Source organism: Telopea speciosissima, chromosome 6, assembly GCF_018873765.1.
Source record: "Telopea speciosissima isolate NSW1024214 ecotype Mountain lineage chromosome 6, Tspe_v1, whole genome shotgun sequence".
NCBI classification, from domain to species: Eukaryota; Viridiplantae; Streptophyta; class Magnoliopsida; order Proteales; family Proteaceae; genus Telopea; species Telopea speciosissima.
The window spans coordinates 54,901,754-54,922,198 of record NC_057921.1 but is presented as its reverse complement, the minus strand read 5'-3'; the positions used below and the strand labels follow the sequence as shown (position 1 = coordinate 54,922,198).

At 39.2% G+C, this 20,445-nt stretch overlaps 1 protein-coding gene across 1 annotated transcript; it reads right to left on the bottom strand.

Moving 5' to 3' along the window:
* Nucleotides 1-1,875: 1,875 nt before the first annotated feature.
* On the bottom strand, nucleotides 1,876-15,148 carry LOC122663648 (eukaryotic translation initiation factor 4G-like). The gene is made up of 10 exons (XM_043859255.1): nucleotides 14,952-15,148; nucleotides 14,529-14,743; nucleotides 14,278-14,408; nucleotides 13,999-14,145; nucleotides 13,743-13,810; nucleotides 13,566-13,622; nucleotides 11,679-13,079; nucleotides 8,249-11,592; nucleotides 2,549-2,743; nucleotides 1,876-2,419 (listed from the first exon to the last, which is right to left on the bottom strand). Exons 2-10 carry the CDS (start codon nucleotides 14,711-14,713, stop codon nucleotides 2,089-2,091), a joined length of 5,859 nt encoding a protein of 1,952 aa, XP_043715190.1. The 5' UTR covers nucleotides 14,714-14,743; nucleotides 14,952-15,148; the 3' UTR covers nucleotides 1,876-2,088.
* Between the last annotated feature and the right edge of the window lie 5,297 nt (nucleotides 15,149-20,445).

The following is a 20,445-nucleotide window of genomic DNA, read 5'->3' as shown; positions in this document are numbered from 1 at the left end:
ATGCTTCACACCCACTGAGCTCTAGACCTGAAATCTAGAGAAAACCCTGAGATACCTTGAGAGAGAGAGAGAGAGAGAGAGAGAGAGTCCCCATGGATGTCTAATTGATCCTTATCAGTAAAAAAAAAATCCCATAAACTGCCCATATATTAAAATTCTCCCTTTCATGGCTGTCTAATTGTTCTGATGGGAGAATAGCCATCCATTTTTTTTTAACTATATTTAAAAAGTACAAATTTTTTTAATGGACTTTTAAAAAGTTACAACTGAGACAAGTAATCACCAAGGTTCTAAAAATCGGGTTTCAACCAAATTTCGATCAACCAGAAACCAAGATATGGTCAAAATCTTGTTGAAACCTGTGATATTTTCCCAGCCAACTTGAGTTGATGTTTCGAAGCTCAAAAATGCCATTTTTGTATCTGATTTTTTGTATACAGTCTATTTTTGACATTCTAAATACAATGCATAAACTATTTTCACACCAAAAAAAAAAACTGAAAATGATATTTGTGGTTTTTTACCCAAGTTTACTACCGTATATTGTTGTTGGACATTGGCTGGAAACCAAGACAGACACTTATTTTTTAAGATATTATTCATAAATAATAAATATCCTCATATTTGAATCCAATAAAAATAATTAGAAAATCAAATTCTAAAATGATAAAAAGTCAAACCTCCAATTCAAAAACAAAAATTGGATTTCGACAGTAGGTGACGAGCTTTCCAACAAATTCAAGATTGTTTAAATCTAATTTATATATTGGAGTTATGTTTCAATCAAACCTAATTTGATGTGTACGAATATTGTCAAAATCGCTCTGAATGAAAATATTTTTTTAGACATCAAAACAAATGAATATTATACTACATTTTTTGTTTTTAACAATGTTTTACCATATTAAGATTTGAGAAAAATCCAACATTAGAAAGTTGAAAATTTTACCTACCACTGAAAAACCAATTTTAGCTCTTGATTTGAGAGGTTGACTTTTTATCTTTTTTAAATTTGATTTTTAACTATTTTTTATAAGATTCAAACAAGGGTATTTGCTTATTTATGAATAATATCGTAAGTAAATAAAATAACAAATATAAAACATAAATAAATGTCTTACTCACTTTTTGACATAAATGTGTGTCCAATTTCTAACCAGATTTCCTCAAGTTTCAATGGAATTAAATGATAAATATATGGGCATTTAGGTTGAAACTAGCAATATATTATCAAATTTTCATATCGAAACTAGTTACGTTGAATCAAAACATGGGACTTTTTAAAATCGATTCTACCGAGATTTAGTTCCTACTAATCACAGACCACAGGCACCATTCTAGTTAGGTTTAAGAAACTTCAACCTCACCATCTCTAAGGAAGATCCACAAGTCCGGATCATTATCACTCCAATTCTGACACCCTCCAATTCCCTCCAATCCCTCACATGGAAGTTGAAATGACCACTTACTCACTGTTTGGACACACTTCCCAAGGTGGGATAGGGTGGTCTTTTCAGCTCCATAGTGAGAGGATTGGAGGGAATTGAAGGGTGTCAGAATTGGAGATAAAAATTCATATTGAAATTGAATAGGGGTCCCATGCCACCGTACACTTTTGTGGACTTCTAAGCCAAAGAACTGTATTTACGTCCTATTTAACCCTGGGTGAAAGAAAACTCACTCCTAGTTCACTTATTGAAGGAATTGGAGAGGATTATTTTCCAATCAATCAAACATCTAACGGACATACCCAGACCAAATTGATTATGAAAAGTAGTGAACCATAGACGCAGTGATATGGATTGTGAAGAAATTAACTTAGTCCAAGCCAACCACAACTTGGAAACGCAAAAATTAGAACGAGAAGATGCCATACGAAGAACCAAAATAAGATGCTCATTAGAACCTTGGCAACTGCAGTGAACCATTGAAGAAATAATTATAATAATGATAATGACAATTTGACAAGGAGGATGATTACCCAGATTCAGGATGGAGACACCAACCACCCCCCCAACTCCCAAAGAAACTTCGCCGGCCCTGGACATGGAATTTTCTTTTACCAGGTACAATGAGCAACGCCATCCTCTAAATAAACGCATCAAGCCTCCTTGATCCAATTGCTTCTGGGGGTCTAAAATTCTCCAACCGCAGATTGGAGCTAGTACAAATCTCATTCAAGAAAGATTCTCCTTTCTCTAACCTAATGCTCTCAAGAATGCTGCCGAGAACTTCGGACGCAAGACCAATTTGTAGTAGACGTCCTGGTTCTTCCCCACCCTCATGTATTAGTCGACCAATCTCCTTCAATGAAACAATATTTTCAGCAATGACTTTAGCAAGGATACGGCCAAAAAACTCAGGTGCTTTTGGGGCATCAGTTACAGCATCTTCCAAAGTAGCAAGAACTGATTCGAACCTGGTAGCAAAGAATTGAAACAGGATTAAACGGAGATCCCAGATTTATTTTTCCCCTGGTAGTTGGGAAAGGGGGGACAAGACCAAGCAAACTGACTTTTACTTATCTCCAGTAAATTTGATTTCTTACCCTTCAAGGAGCTGTATTTGATTTAACGAGCAATCTGGGAACTTGGTAAGATTGACAAGAAGCATAGCCAAAGAATCCCTGTCCATATCCTTTCTCTCGAAAGAGTCTGTGACCCAGATAGATATCATAGACGGGTGGAAGCTCGGAGAATTCAAATCTTTGATACATAAATCAACCTCTTTCTCATCTTTGGCACTGAAAAGACATGTTTCAGCTCATAAATCAGACTATTCAGGAAAAAGTTACTTCTGTCAAGGACTATCTGCCAAAACATGCAAGGCAAATCCTTTCAAGCAAAATGGAGTACTACAACCTAAAAAGTATATCCTTGACCCCAATTAAAGGAACAATCTATTTCAAGCCTTATAAATAAACAGTTAGATCAGATATGCATTAAATTTTCATTTTAACATAAGCTAATGGAGGAGACAGCCCCTCCCACTTCAATCTTACCATTCATAGTGCCGCTTTGGGCCATTAAGGGGTTGATAAAGGTTCCTTGAACAGTGTGAGATTCTCCCACACTGACAGCTTTTTTTCCCCAATGGAAAATTAATTAGACTATTCTGACCACTAGATAGATGGGAGTTCCTCCGATAAGCCACGTGTCAAATCTTGTGGCCCATCTCAAACATATGGGCCCACTGTGGGGACTTTTCCTTGTTTTACAACAGTTACTGTTCTTCGAATAGATTCAAGTTTTCTCAAACAACGTTCAAAACATTATAGCAAGACATGGGATAAGTTAGATCCGTCCAAAGCTGAACCCATGACTAGACATTCTGGAGAAAATGTCTACCCACGAATCCTTGTGGAGAGACTCTAAATGGACGAAGGCCTTCCCACAAAATTAAGGGCAGCTAATTAAAAAATTGCATTACAGAACACATAAATAAAATCTGATTCTGGGTTCCTGAAGTTAGGTGGAAGCCGAATATAAATATGGTGACATCCAATCCTAGCAGCGACATGAGAGCCAGAAAATACAGGCAGTTATCCGATTCACTAACTTGTCCATCATAAGCAGCCAATGCAGCTCTGTCCAGGAGAAAATTTTCCCAAATCTTTTTACACAGGAAGCTAAGGTATTATCAATGGAAGCTACTTGTGAATCTTTAAGCTTCCTCTTCAACCTAGCAAAACCAAAGTGCTGCCATTCTCGGTCACAGGACAGAAGTAGGAGTATACACAGTAAGTATCAAACCCTCTCTCTGCAATCCATACACCATCCAGCTAAAACTACTACCAGGAGAAGCATCCCAAGGTTTTTTTCCATGACATCACTATACAAGCCTGTTCTTAATACAACCTCCCTTCTGGATTATCTACAAGTTCTATTAGCAGATCAAGGTCTACAAGATATTCATTCAAGCACTCTCATCCATAAGTTGTCTAATAAAAGCTGAACTCCATGTACTCTTACTCCCTGAAGCCAAGAAGCTCAATGAATTGAACTCGACCATTTTGACTCGGAGGTCAAATGGCCAAACCAACAACCAGCCCAAGGCAGCAAAGCAACGAGGAGAAAACAAAAAGGAAGGAAGGAGAATATAGGAAATACATGGCCAAACCGCCTGAGGAGCAACTCAAAAGAGAAATGATGCAGATCAATCAGATCTGATGGATATGATTGGCCTTGCAGTACTGGGTGATAAAATAGGACGAGAGGATTCAGATCTGATGGTTCAGAGTGCTCAGATCTGATACTCGATCTAATGGTCAGATTTTATAGAAGATGATAACAGAAACTTAAGAAAAAGTCAGATTCAGTAATAAGAAAGAAACTACATAAAAGATGTGAGATCAACAGAGAAAGTGGGAGAGAGAAACTAATCCATTCAATTCCATAGTAGTAGGGTAAATAAATGTACAATGCTAATTTATTGAAAACATAACAAATCTTCTAGATCAACTCAACTACTAATAAAATATAATACCAAGACTTTCCTAACTAGGACTCTTTGACAGCTAAGGAATCTAGAATATAGATTTCCTAAATGGACTCAAAAATTAACTAACAACCCACAACTAGTCTAAGATTAAAATATAATACAAATTCCTAACCAACTATCAACAACATGGGACCTACCAAAATAAGATACTAATTTTGTGCACCCCTTAAAACCCCCCACTTTCGACTTCATATTTCAGCCTATGACAAAAATAAATCCCAAAAACTAAGGACTAACCCAAACCAATACTAAAAACTGGCCCAATTTTAAATCGGACCTGAATTAAGAAGGCCAAAACTTGATTCCCCTGAATGATTGAGAAAACAGTGAAGGAGATGATCAGCCTCAAGGCCACTACCAGAGAAGAATTTCCAGTAACAACAACATAAGCTCCCACAAGCAAAGACACCGAAATTTTAAAAAAAAAAGTGGGGGGTGGGCGAGAGAGCAATGCATCACAACCCAAGCAACCCTGGGTGTCTTCAAGAATGCTGACGCCCCATAAGGAATGTTGATGCAAATCTTTCAGACACGCATTGATGACCAATCTATCAGCCTTCATAAAGAATTTCACCCAACAGAAGGAATAAACACAATTTTCCCCCCTGATCTCAAAAGCTAAGTTAGCAGCTTCTCCAAGTAGGTCAACCCAAATTCATCTCTTCAGCCTAGAAATTCTGCATCACTTTCCTAACAAAAGCAAGATAACTGGAGTTTCCAGGAGTTGCTCCATCATCTTGAGTACACTCCAGCAGGGTAATTCAATCTTTAAGTGCAGGGACGTTGTGTGCTCGAGAGTTGACCAACATTTTTTTCATACTTTGCCTGTGTTGAGGTTTTTGTCCAACATCTGGTTCAGACTTCAGAGATTGATGGCTTTTTAGCCCCAAAAGGTCAAACCTTAGGATCAAACTGTTTATGGTCAATAAACAGTTTGGCACACTTCCTCTGGAATGAGCTACAGAAGGGCTCGTGGTGAAAGCTTCCTATTTTTATTTTTCAAGACCCACAGGGTGAGTTAAGATCCAGGGGAAAGATAAATAGTCCCTAATATAAAATTAGCAATGTTCTATTGCAAGTCTTGAGAAGAATCCTACCAACTGAGAGTTATCCTTAGACTTATCATCACTTTTGGAAATCCTAAGACTCAAAAAACTAACAAGAGGAATCAGCAAATTTGATTTCCTTTCAATTTCAAACCATGAATAAAATCTGTAACTTTGATTAGTGGAGTATGTGCTACAGGCATGGTTCAAGTAAGCGGAATCAGCAATGGGATCGAGCCTCTGCCAATTCCAATTCTGATTCCGACTCAGCAGGGATCGTCCCAAAGGCCCTGAACCTAGAAATTTAGCACCAATCAGAAAATTCGAAATAAGCCAGAATCAGAATCGAGAAGGCTCATTCCGATCCACTTCCTGTAACAATGGATTCAGGTTTCATAACATTGTTAGGGGCATGAGTAGTGGAACAAAAGAGGAATCAAGTCTCAAACATCAACCAACCTTTGAAAATCTCAAATAACAATCTTGAATAATAATTCGAAGAAAAAAATCAATAAATTTAAAAAAAACAGCTTAAGAACTAACCAGAACTGATAATAAGATGACGGAACATGCAATAACAGCAACAAAAAATAGAAGAGTGACAAATAAAAGTTGGACCACACAACTGAGAAGAGTTATATCCCACACAAACCCATCAAATTCTCAATTTAACTGCAGATCTTTGTAACAGAGCTATTGTAATCCTATCCCCACTAAGGATGGAAAAGAACTCCAGAACTCACTTTAATTTAAAAAAAAAAAAAATAGAATTACCAAAAGAACATCAAGAACAATCATAGCAACTCTAATTAATCATTAACTACATGTTATGCTTAATGATACAAGTCTATGCTGCTATACAAGTAGCCTTGTTCCGCCCCATCGTTCTGTCCCTAACCACAGAACACTAAATACATGTGATTCTAGTGTCCTTGTCAATTTTCATAATTCAGTCCTACGGACCTCAATCACCATGATTTTAAACCGTTAGAAATATTTATAATTGGTAGAAGGACTATTCCCATTCTGTCATCTCATTTTATTGTTATCATCATGATGCTCAAAGCTATTCAAGAGGTTATCTTACTGTTTCTTCCTACCATGATGAATTCGTTAACTTCGTATAATTATTAGGAAGTGATGGATTGATCCCCAACTCTCCATTCTACTTGAATTTCCACTAAGGGTCTTAGCATGAATTGAAGAGCACATCCAGAACTGTCCATTTGCAATATCCGTAAGACTAAACAACAGCACAATCAGTTACAGATAAAAAGAAGCCATGTAGGACATAATCACCCTCCTTACAAAACAGATGGCTGAGACCGTTTTCTCATTCTTTTCATTTAAAAACATTTTCTTTTATATCTTTTACAGGAACAGGAAAGCAGACTGGCAGCTAGTTGATACGGATGAAAGCAGGTTTTAGACCCACATCTATAATATCATCTCCCATAGAACTTACCAACAAAAGAAGCAGGCATCTTCAATAAATGGGCATGTAGATTCTAATCATTCTATCCTTCCATAAGAACCAGCTGAATCTACTTTCAAGGAAATACATGATTGGCCAAAACTTACAATCATAAACTACCCAACAGAGATATTAATGATGAGTATACCAAGAAAAAATATTTTGAGTTAACCAAGAGTTTAGGATTTCCAGCTGGATCAAAAGAAAACAAATCAGCAACCAAGATTCAGGCCGCTTCAATGCTTTAACAAATTTGAATCACTTCCTAAAGACAATTCTAACAAACAATGTTTAAAATATTTTCCGGACTGTGGTACTAAGAATATAAAGGAAATACAACATGCTATCAAATTGGGAAGCTAAAAATTCTCCCCACTTTATTGCACTTTGTTACATGAAGGAATAAACATTATCAAGTAGGAGGAAGCAATTCAAGGAATGAAATCTTAAATGACATTAGCAAACTCCCCCCCCCCTGCCCGGTTAGTTGTGGATATCATGTCAACTGTGAAACGGGCTTTCACATTGGAGAAATTACAGGGTATTTTTGTGAATCTTTTCCTAAGAAAGTTCATGCATGCATATCAAGCACCACAGGCTTCCTCCCCTATCCAATATGTAGCTCCTCGGGCAACCCTGGCCCTGCTGGTAATGGTGGTGTGTGTAGAAATAATGAGGACAGGACTGTCCTATTGGTTTTCTAATGTCAATGGAAATTTTACAACTACCTTCTCTATGTCGCGGCCCCACTTATTTTCATATTACTTATTTAATTTATATGGCTTAGGGTGTCCTCTGAAGGTTCATGGAGATACAATCATTTGATCAAGAAAACTACAGCAAACTTGTTTCTCCAGGAGGAAGCAGTCAGCCAACTCCATTGCAGATGAGCTGGCCCATTGGGAGGAGTGCTAGTAGGGATTCTTTGTATAACAGATTTGAGTGGGTCCTCTGGGCTTCAGGATCTATGCTTCTTTTCCAATAAGATTTTGTCAATTAAATAAATAAATAAATAAGTGGAATAACATGGCATAAAACAATATAGAGGGTTGACAATAATGGACGAGCTTCATATACCACCAACCTAAATAAGCTAAAGTGACAAATTATGGTGTTAGGATTCAAATCTACTATTACCAAAAATTTACCAAAGATACCCATAAAACTAGAATTCAAATAAAAAAGAAGAACCAGTATATTCAATAACATAGACAAGAAAAAATTATACCTGTAGTACTCTCTAATCGCTGATATTGACATCTCCCGCAGGCGCTCTTCAGGCCAAACTTTTTCTGATGAAGCATTTTGTGCCACAGAAGATCCCTGCATCCGTGTGGCAGGTGAGTTTACCATGGATCTATCAAAAGTGCGATCCGTGTTCCTTAAATCCCGGTTACCAAAATAGGAATTTCGTTCTTGCGAATTTAATTGATCATAAGCAGGTGGGCCCATTAACCTTTCTGCGGCATATCTTGGCATGAGGTCCTCTCTTGAGTTAGAAGATGTCCACTCAGATACAGAATTGTAACCATTTGGGCCAGCTGTCATTCTTCTGGAGTCTCCAGTGCTGGGGAAAACATCAGCCACAGAAATAGTTGAAACCAATGGCTGCCCTCTGATAGACATTCCCCTAGCAAGACCACCTTGGGGACCAAGAGTAATAGACTCATCATCAAGAGACCTTTGAGGTAGGGGGACCGACAATGTCCTCTCATAAGTAGGTCTCTCCTCGAATCTAACATCTTGAGCACCAACCCCGCGGACAGGTGGTGGCATCCCACGGAAGCCACCCATCTGGGCATTTGGAGAAAACATGGTTGATCCTCTCATACCAGGATCAATTAATTGCCCTCTTCTTGGTGAGGAATTAATGCCTGAACTACGTGAGAGCCTACCGGCCTGTGCCTGCCGTTCTTGAACTGCATCTCTGTGCACTTCATCAATCTTTTTTGGTCCCTCGACTTTTCTTCTTTGTTGCCATTTGTTCTTTCTCAGATCAATAGCATCCTTCAACATGAATCTCACTCTAGAAGATAGCTTCATGTTGTTAGATAATGTCATCATCAATTCAAAATATGCATCCATATGTTCCTTGGCTTTTGGGTGGTCAATCATCTTCCCAATTGTGCTCATTAGCTTGCACAGAGCTTCAATGTCTTCCTCATCGGGATTCTGATATTGCATATCATAACCTAACAGCTTCTTTATGCATTCATGCATTATTCTCTCAGTCAGCATCTTCTTTTTGTACAATTCCCCAATCAATCTAATATTACCCAGCATCCGCCTTCTTGCCTGGGTCTTCTTCTCCTCCCTATCCCGTTCAGACATTTTAACTTCGCCTTCTTCTTCATCTCTGTTAGCTTCTGCTTGCTCCCTTTCCCCCCTCTCAAACTCCTCCTGGCACTTATTCAAAAGCAATCTCTTAAATGTGATCTTCTCATTGTCCTCATTAATATCAGGCAATGCACTGGCAAGATGGAAACAGAATCTTGCATACATCTCACAGAAAGTTGGTTCCGTGAGAGCTTTATCAAAGATCTGTGAGATGACACCAGTAAGAGTAACCGCATTGTCAATGTTGACTTCTTTAACTTGTTCAAAAAGCTTGTCAAAGTTTTGAGGAGTTAGCTTATTAAGGATAGCTTTCAACTGTCTTTGTTTGCACTCTTCCTCATCAGAAGTTTTACCCACTACATACTTCTTCTCGGCTTTGTGCATCATCTGTAAAGGAGTCTGAGGTGACGGGATCAAACCCTTCTGAGTGCCAGTAGCACGTTGCCACCGGCCGGCATCAGAATTATTTCGCGGAATCCCTCCCTGCGGTGAAAGGGACTGCAATGGTCCAGAGAGAATGCCACCAACATATTGGGGAGAAGGTTGCCCACGTGGATTCCTCAGAACACCATGATTTCCACCTTGACCAGGACGAAAACCTACAACAGCACCTCCATGTTGGATCTCAAGACGTGGGTCTCGTCCTGAAGGGAAAGGACCAGGTGATTTGTTCCATTTGTCATCATCTGCCATACCATTCCCACGGCGGTCAGCCCGAGAACCCCCACTTGGCCTATCTATAATTCTACCAGCAAGGAGATATGAATCACGATCAACAATATGACCTATACTGACTGAACCACTCATCAGGACATCCGCTATGTCAGAGCCAATCCCAAAACCTGCAGGAAGATCCATACATAGCTCTGAAAATGTCAGCAGAAAATCTCTAGAGTACTTCTTTTTGCCCATAACTTCATTTCCATCTTCATCAGGATTGACCAAAACACCACAACCCCGTTTTCCAGTATCTGATGTTTTCAGCTCCGGAGTCGATACGTCAGCTGCATCTTCCCAATCATCTGGTTCAGCTTTATTTTGCCCATCCTCCTCATTCACGAGGATACTCTTCTCAGTATCGACCACACATGCCTGTTTTACATCACCACTGGAGCTGCTGTCTATGCTTTCTTGACGAACTGCAGTTTCTTGCTTTTCGTCTGGACCCTTGTATGCATTATAAAGATCAGAAGTTGCCCCAGCAGCATCTGCATTCTTAAGAATTTCTTTCATCTTCTTCTTCGCCTTTGATGTACCCTTCGCCCTATTTGGTTCTATGTTCTTGTCCTTGGGAGCTGACAAGGGAATGGAAATTAGCCCCCCATTAGTATTCTCTATGCTTCCCCCCTCAACTTTCCAAGTAACTTCAGACAAAATGGGAGTTGGAACAGCAGCTGCCTCCTGATGTGAAGCACCAGATTCCGTAACGAATGGTTCTTGACTATCAATGCTCTCAACCCTTCCAGAGGATGAATCCATGGACGAAACATTATCTTCATGAGAAATCTTAGGGGAAAGAATGCCAAATGATATGGTTTCAGCAGCAACAGAATCAGAAGATGCTGTAGCAGACTTTACTAAGTTACCATTTGTCCTGTTGATCTCTGAGATGGAACCCAGATCTTCGTTATGTTCAGATTTAACAGACAAAGACTCCATACCACCAACAATGATTTCTCTCTCCTTGAAGTCCTCGGCCTGAAATTGTTTACTGCCTTCCGCATAGCCAGAAAAAGTGGATCCTGCAGGCATTTTAATGTTATTAATATCTTGTTGAGGCCCTTCAGATAATTCAGTTTTCCATTGTTCCCGCACAGCAAAACCATCTTGTATCGCATTATGAGCAGCATCCAAATTATCAGATACAGTTCCAGCAAAAGACGTGCTTGATGGTTCACAGGTGGTCACCTCCCCAATCCGAACAGTATCTGTCAATACTTCAAAAGAATCGGTACTTCCTATATCAACATCCAACACATGTTCCTGAATAAATTCTGAGGTACTTCCTGAGGTTTCCGATGGAGAAGAAGTTGTTTTACCTTCAACAGTTTCTGATATCCTATCATTCATGGAACTACTATGTCCCAAACTCCTAGATGTCAAGCTCAAGATAGATGTTGATGACCCAACAACCACTGAAGGAGGAGATTGCATCGTGTCAGGGTGCTTAGCAACTTCTGTGGATATCCTTAATGAAGATGACTTCACAAAACCTGCAGATTCAGAGGCATCTGCCTGCACAAAAGCCATTGTCTATAAAGTTACATAATGCGATAAAATTTAACGAGAATACCATGACTGATAAGCACATAGCATGATACCTGGTTCTGCAGTTGTGAATGTCGTTGACCCTTCTTAATAGGCTTCTTCTGATGATCCTTAATAGAATCAGATCTTCTGACAGATTCTCTTCTTTGGCCTTCAGTGTTGGAAGTAGTATGTACTAACTCCTCAGGAGGGACAGTAAGCGCAGAGGAAGTACTGGGGGTTGCAGGCCTCTGCACTGATGCAGTTACAGTAGCAAAGTGTTTAGTTGTGGCAGGCAAAGAGACAGAACCTGATGGTTCAACAGAGCTATCACCAACCACATCAGAGTCCTTCTGTGCAATATGCGGGCTAGATTCCCCAGGTGGCCTTAATAATTTAGATGATTCACTCTTGCTAACAACAGGTGAAGTAATTGACACCGAAGAGGAGCCAACCTTTTCTAGGATTGAACCAGAAGATGACTTCTGTGTCACCTGCACTGAAGTTGGTGGAGCAGAAGCTATCACTGTATGAGCATCGTTAACATGTTCCGAGTTTGACATCTCAGGGACACCATGTACTGGAGGCCCAACCTTGTTAGACAAGGGGTTAAGAGAGGACAGATTCATAAATGAAACAGTAGGCGGACCCTGGCTACCTGGATAATTATACCTAGCAGATTGAGAACCAGGAGTCATCTGGTTACCAGTCAGGGGAAGAGAAGGTTGACTTTGAAAGTAGATGGAAGGAGGGTTATAAGAACCTGCTTGCATATGAGGATAGTAGTTCATCTGATGGGAAGGAGTAAAGGATGCAATGGGCTGGGATTGTGGCGGCAAATTAGGATGAGATCTTGCGCCCAATGAACCACCATCCAAATATGAATCTGCCCTTCTATCAAAACTCAACTCTTCATGAGTCTCAGGATGAGTTATTTTAACAGCTTTGCGAGGACCACCAAACTTTCCACCTTGTGGTTGTGCGAACTGTGGGGCAATCCCAATTCCCAGGTTTTGCAACTGAGAAAGCTGATGACCCATTGGAGGTGAGAAGCTCATGTTCTGGCCCTGATGCATTATCCCCTGAGGCTGCAATGGGTGAGATTGGAGACTTGGGACAAACACCTGCTGCTGGACTTGAGTGGCACTTGCCACTGGAAACTGCATTGGCATTTGCACTGAACTGGGCATCTGAGACTGAATATGTGCATTGGGGGCACCAAATTGTACAGAAGCCTGTGGCTGCTGAAATGGCACTGGCATCCCAGTTGTAGGATGAACAGACGACTTCTGTATCGCTGGGGGGGCAGGTCCCAATGGAACCTGGGCATGAACATCCCTTTTAGCCTGGGATGGAGGGTGGGAATCCCTAGAATTTGCTTGGCTAACAGTACCCACATCCTTCCTTGATTGTTGCTGCTTTGGGGTGGCAGGGATTGGCAAAGTAGGTACAGCTTTAACAGAATCATGGTGCACCTGCATAATTGAAGAACGATTGTCTTAAGCAAAACCCTAGGGGCTAAAATTCCCATAAATGTGAGACTGTTTTATGGTTTATTTAATTAGGAAAAAAATTTTACAGCCCCACATATTGAAGGGAATAAACAAATAAATTTTACAGTGGGTTTAGTCCTAAGCATGAAACAGATGACACCAGACATTCATCTCATTTTTTCTTGCTTGTGACAACATACAGAGTTACCAATCATTTTCCTAAGTACATCAAAAAAAGTCAAAGAGCATATGCCAACTTCTCTGCATATGAATTCACACATGTATCAGGGGAGGTATGTGGCATAATGCCACCAAGACTCCATAGATGTTTTGTGGTACAGTTCATATGTAAACATTAAAAGAAAATAAAATAAATATTATGACAAGAGAAAAGGTTTGCAGGATGCACAGATTAAATGCAAAAAAAACCATAGTCCCCACATGGGCACTCATCAAGCAGTTACATACCTGGTCACGTTTCTGCTCATCCAAATTTGGAGGTGCTGAGCTTGTTCGGGCAGGTATCTACAGACAAAAGTGCATAAAGTCCTTCCATACTCAAGAGAAAAGCAAAAGGTGCAAGCAAACCAAAAGGCAACAAAAAACCTCATAACCAGCATAGTGGGGTGGAACATGGAACTTTACCTGCATTCCATTCACAAAACCGGGACTGAAGCTCCCAAACTGCAGAGGGAATGACCTTGACGCATCACCTGGGGATACCATAAAAAAAATGCTATCAACAAAAGAATCAAAGTAATTAGAACCTAGAACCACACATTCATTGCAATTCATAGGCAACAGAGGCAGCAAGCAGAACAGCAATATTTGGACGATGCTGATATGAAATCTTACTCACAATTCACAGTTAATCTACATACAAATGCAAAAATATAGTTACCTTTCGCCGGTGTTGCAGGGGTTGCCGAATCAGCTGCTACCGCAGCTGATTGAGATGCTGGAGCTTTTGGAACAGGTCTGATACTTCTCGAAGTGGCTGGATCAGTTTGTTTTGATGGAACTCCCGAGGCTGGTGCATCAGACACTCCTAAAGAGCACCAATTACAATTACAATGGTTTAAAAACTCAGCAGAATCTGATAACTCTCTCAGTACAGACATCACCACCTTATAATATAAGAACCCACCCACCAACCAAAAAATAGAATTTCGTTTCATACCATGTAAGGGGGGTTGTGCATAGGCACCATTCTGTATAGCACTTTTAGCAGAGGCATCCGACTCCGAATTTGCACTTGCAATGCTCACCCTGGATTGCCCACCTTGTGCATTATTACCGAACTTCTTAAAGCTGAAGGAACCAACCCCACGCATACGTTAACCATGAAAATATATAAAAAGCCCTAATATTCTGATTCAATTGTCTCTAAGAAGATAGCTAAAAGGAAATATAGCAGAGGAAAGCAAGAACCTTCGGCTTGTCGACAAAGACGAAGAAGACGAGTGAGTCAAAGAAAAAGATGGTGGAGGGGCGGTCCCGCCGCCGCCTCTCCCGCCGCCTCCTGAGAAACTCCTCTGCTGACCAGAGCTCCCGGATCGACTAGGTTTCTTAAACTGGGCCTCGCTCTTCTCAGACCTTGATTGATTGAGGGACATAAATCCTAACCTTCGTTCCTCTTCTATTCTCTGCAACCAAGAACCACAAATACAAACCCAAAACAAGCGGATCAACCGATCAATCTCCAAAAAATAAATCATAACACAGCCAAATTCACACAGTAAACCAAGAAAAAATAATCAGCATTACAAACAGCAAAAAAATAAAAAATTGGAGATGTTTAGTTATTAATATAGCTAATTGTACACTATTACATGAAGGGTTTGATCGATTTACCTTAGTGTGTCAATTGAGAGAAAGACCGGGGGATAAATTAGGGTTTAAAACCTTCGAAACGGAAGATATAGATTGGCGGGAATCATGACGATAGAGAGAGGGAAAGAACGAGTAATGGAAATAGATACTGAAGAAACGATAGTCGATTCGGGAGTTTTGGTGTAGAAGGTTTAGAGAGAGAGAAAGAGAGGGAGACTGAGAGAGGGAGAGTGAGAGACAGTGAAAGATGGAGATTAAAAAAACGGAATCAAAATGGAAAGAGAGAGAAAGAGAGAAACGAGGAGAGAGAGTTTTGTGTCTAACAAACAAACCAAACTGTAAAGACGGTCAAAAAGTTGACTTTTGATGAGATCAAAGGGTCGAGCTCTTCGCTCTTTACGCTCGCGGTTTTGATCTTTTGATCATCAGATGGCTCGTTTGCTGTCGCAGTGATGGCGTACTTTACCGACTTTGGATTTTAAGACTTAAGAACGAAGGCTAAGGTTAAAAGTAATAAAAGGGTTAAAACACTTAAAACCCAATATGGAAAAAAGAAAATTTTATATTACAAGTGTAAACATAGGAGATATAATACGCAGAATACCACGTGTCCCAATATTAGAAAGTGACTTTTAACGACCACCTCTTTCAAAATTAGATTCTGTCACCCTAGGTAGGATGAAAATCTATCCTATCATTTACTATATCTGCTCACCTCTCTAGTCTCTACTAATATGTGTGAGCTAATCTCATCTAAAAGAATGTGTCCATCTCAAGAAAAAGAAAAGCTATTTGATCGTGTGGTTCTTGTGGTTAGACACAGGAGCAAGTGTAATGACTGTTCTATCCCCATTGAAATCAAAAATACCATCAAGACATGCCTTGCGTTCTCTCTCAATGGCCCCTGCTAATGCATGGGGCTACATAACTAGACGATGATCTCTTGCCAAAAACACAGTGGAAATTTTCTTTCAATTGTGAAGAAAGTAGAATCTCCTTACCACATGTGAGCCAGGTTTTAAAACACGGGATCCTCATATCCAAGCACAGGGAAATTTCTAAGGTTTTTGGGTGTGAATTGATTGTGTCGGACCGGTGAACATCGAAATCAGTCATGATCGATTCTGATCTAAATCCTGATTCTTTAAACCTTGACTGTGAGTGATTGAAAATTCAAATCCAAAAACATCAAAAGAATGTTTGTATGAAGCGGAGGCTAACGTGGTTGGATGTTTCTTGTATGATATATTGGTCATCAAACCATGAAATATGCACCCTACCAACGGTGACCTGTAGAATTTTATTCCTTCAATGGAATTGTAAGCATAGATCTTTGATGTTGAAGGTGAAAACGTAGGACACGTCTCATATGTATTTAATTGGAACTTTAAGAAGTACTAGCTTCACTAAATAATTATGGAATAAACCCATTTAGGAACAAAAGAAGATTAAAATTTTGTTGCATTTAAATCGGGATTTTCATATTGATTTTATAGTTTATATTATTCCCTAATTCTGACCTTTTTGTGCTTTTGGTAATTATTTGGAAAAAATGAACAGGGTTAAGATAATTAAGCTGTTTATAGGAAAAAGGGTAAGTTGAAGACCTCATCATGTTGTTTGTACTTATTGTTCCTGTGGGTGACTTGATATATGCCATGAAGAATAGTGAAGGGTATGATTGTCACTATTTCTTATGAAGTGTCAGTGGCCATGGCACCCTTGAAGATAGACATAGATAGTGAGAGTGTTCATGGTTCTAAATATCGGTATCGTACCACCCAATATCGGGCGATACATATCAATTTTGCTAGTCATTGATACTGATACTGTACCGATACTATATCGATAGCATAATACAAACAAGGGGTAAAATTGTCAAAAAATTCATTTTAAAGGAATTTTAGGATAATTTTGTCTGATACAACCAATCCAGACTAATACCAAATCGATATCATATCGGTTTTACGTGTTGTCGATACCCGTTCCAATACCGTGCATTAAAACCATGGGAGTGTTGGCTACCAAGAATAGATGTCTTTTACGAAAGAGGTGGTGTGCATGATCATGTCACCAACCTTCAAACCACAAATGTTATGACAAGGTGCTCACTGTTGACTGCTCAGAGGCTTCACCAAGGGTGCCTGAGTTACCGGCCACCCCCTACAAACTAATGATTTGTGGTTGCATATGGAGGTCAGACAAGTGAAATGGCCAAAATGCCCTGGTAGACAGAGCTAAAACATGGTTAGTTGATCCCAAAATCCACTCAAATGTCCAAATAAATGATTTTCATACATTCACCAAAAAATATATATATATATATATATATATAGATGATTTTCATAGATTTCTTCTACTATACTTGAATTTGGTGTGAATAGTCGTTGAATTCAATACCAAGTGTATTTGAAAAATGTCTTAGAATACCTTTGGGATCACCTAATTTGGACTTTGGGAGTCCAAGATATGGACATTTAAAGTTTTGTACAAATTTGGGCGGGGTTCAAGTCCTATCTGGTCCAAAATAGAACCAGTCAGCTTAAGAATCCTCAGTGACAAAATTCCCAACATTGAGTAAAATCCATTAAGCCCTTCAATGTCAAGCGCATCTTATTGGGAAAAGGATCTTATGCAGCTGTGGTGGGAGCTGCACCTGTGCAACACCACTAAACGATAGCAAAAATAGGGGTAAAGTTGTCATTTCACAGGTGGGTCCCACCTGGGCCCCACATGTGAAATGACCACCTCCCCCCTATATTTGGGGTGGTTTTTCGAGCTACACAGTGCAGCTCCCGCCACAGTTGCACAAGATCCAACTCCATCTTATTGGGCACCTACTTGACGTCAAGTGAAATTCCCAACATTGAGTAAATTCCATTAAGCCCAATTACCGGAAAGAAAAGAAAACTTGACAGAAATCCTGTTGTAATTTATTTGTTTTTAAAATAGTTTTTGAAATTTTCAAAACACTTTTTACTTTCCCTTCATCATTGGAATTCTTACATTTGGTAGCGTGAGTTAAAACAACAATGTGCATTATTTTTAATCTTACATTGGAAGTGGAAGAGTGGTTTTCCAAGCTTATAAATGGGGATTGGAACCTAAGGGTTGGGGTTCTAAAGAGAGGTATCACTCATCTAAGGTGACAGGTTGGATCCGGGTGCTTTTAAATCGCTTGCCGAGCTGTGGCCGGGTCAGATTATAAATAGAGGCTTGGTAGAAGGGATAAAACACATCTAAGCATTCTGTTTTCAGTTCTTTCTCTCTCTGTTTCTGTTATATACGAAATACTTGTATTTGTGGTCTATTTTGTTGCTGTATTTTGCCATTAGGCGTTTGCGTAAAGTTTTTTTTTCAACTGCTGTTCTGTAAGCCTAGCCTTGCTCTCCTATTGTAGTCGAACACTTTGTGCAAGAGTTACTAGGCTTGAGGTTGAGTAATCTTGGAGGTGAAAACACAAGAGATCCGGTTGTACTCACACAGGGGCATTTTTAGACCTTAAGGACAACATCACTTTGGTGCGTCTCAACCTAGTTTTGTTCGTGTGTTATTGTTTGGCGACATCACTCTCACCAACTTGTCATTACTTGATCTTGTAAGTTGACAGAATTTATTTTTTTACATTTCAGTATTTCTATTTCTTCAACTTGTCTCCAAACTCTTAAGTGTTTTAAATTCAATTTGTTTCCAAACCATAATTCAAATGGTAATAACCCGGCCTTTTTGTGAGGTACTCTATTCAAAATATGACAAGCAGATAAAATCGCTTCCCCCCACATATCAAGCGGTAAACCCGATTTTATTAGCATAGAGTTCATCATTTCTTTCAATGGTTGGTTTTTTCTTTCCACTACTCCATTCAACTCGGATTGGTAAGAAGTCGTTGTTTAATGAATAATACCATTAGTTTCACAAAATTTTGCGAGACTAGTAGTATCATACTCAATACTTCTATCGGTTCTGAGTCGTTTAATCCTCCTACCAAATTGATTTTCTACCTCTGCTTTAAAAGACAGCATTCTCTGTTTCATCTTTAGTCCTTAGGAGACAACACATGGCATATCTACAAAATAATCGATAAAGGTAATTACATATTTATTTCTACCCCGAGATTCATATGACTTAAAGTCGAATAAATCACTATGAATTAAATCTAGAAGGTCACTTTGCCTTGTTACCGATTTATGGGATTTTTTAGTGAACTTTGACTCTACACAAATAGGACATTTTGACATTATTTGATTTAACATCAATATTAATCAGTCATATTTTAGAGAATTTATGCATATATGATGAATTATAATGACCCAATCTATTATGCCATAAATAAAAAGAATCAACATAATAAACGGAACCAACACTAGGCTTATCTCCATTCTCAACAACGCTCAGTACAAATAGGCCCTCTTTAGTGATTATAAATTTGTCAGATTCAAAGCACAACTTCATTCCACCTTTATTCAACCAAAGACCTGAAATCAAATTTCGACGAATGTCTGACACATGAAGTACGTCATTCAAAATAAGCTTTAACGGAACTTGTCATCCGATGCCAACAATTCTTGAATATTGTGAGTTTCCCATGTAGACTTTTTCGTCGAAGACCACTGTATTATAATTTGTAAACAAATTTTTGTCCCCGGTTATATGCCTTGTAGCGCCTGTATCCATACCCAGAACTAATCAAGTACTAGACAGAGGAGTTGGGGGGTGGGGACCCAATGATCAAGTAGGCTATAAGTGAATTATTGCATCAGCTCGACATGTAAACTAGGATCTATCCTGATCGAGATTAAGTCAACTCTATTGAAACAATGGATCCTATCCTCAACTTACTAATTAACACATAATATCTTTTAGGCTCTCTTTGGCATGATTTATATTTATGTTTAGAGAAAAGGTTCTGTGAGCCGCCGGGGGTAGGGTATGCTAGTACCTTAGTTTCTATCTCTTTCCTCAGATGAAATGATCTCATTGCCTTCCCATGTATGATACCGTTTTGTTACACTTTTTATTGGTGTGCCCTTTGTCGCTTGCTCATTGGACCCTCTCCCTTAAAAATATATATATTTTTCGGGTGGGGTGGTCGAATGATCATAGACTAGACAAGAAACAGAAACCCTCGAACTCAAAACTTCCTAGTGCTAGGCTCTATTGCACTAGCCTCACCCTCATGTTTATATTTATTTAATAATTTACATTAATAATTAATGAATCATAATTCGTAAATAAAAATCCTTTCGTAAACAAAAACAAAATAGTTTGTTCACTGAAATGTAAGTTTGGTATTGCCTATTTCCAGAATAAATTCTACAACCCCACCGTTTGAAGAACTCCGTGAGCTCAATTTCCACCTATCCATCACTTTCACTAGGAACATGCTCTTCTGCTTGCCCAATCTGGATCTGAAATTTGTCTCCATTAGAGGGAATGACAAGAGAGTACTATTTGCAAAGAGCAGAGAAACCTCAAATGCACCACATAAATTGTTGCTCGGATTAGCACATAAGAG

Excerpts from the sequence above, each read along its gene's own strand:
- LOC122663648 (XM_043859255.1), bottom strand. The coding sequence starts at position 14,713 with ATGTCCCTCAATCAATCAAGGTCTGAGAAGAGCGAGGCCCAGTTTAAG. Across the intron at positions 13,623-13,742 it reads GTTTTGTGAATGGAATGCAG|ATACCTGCCCGAACAAGCTC; the intron begins GTAAAGTTCCAT and ends TTTTGTCTGTAG. Across the intron at positions 11,593-11,678 it reads ATTCACAACTGCAGAACCAG|GCAGATGCCTCTGAATCTGC; the intron begins GTATCATGCTAT and ends GCTTTTGTGCAG.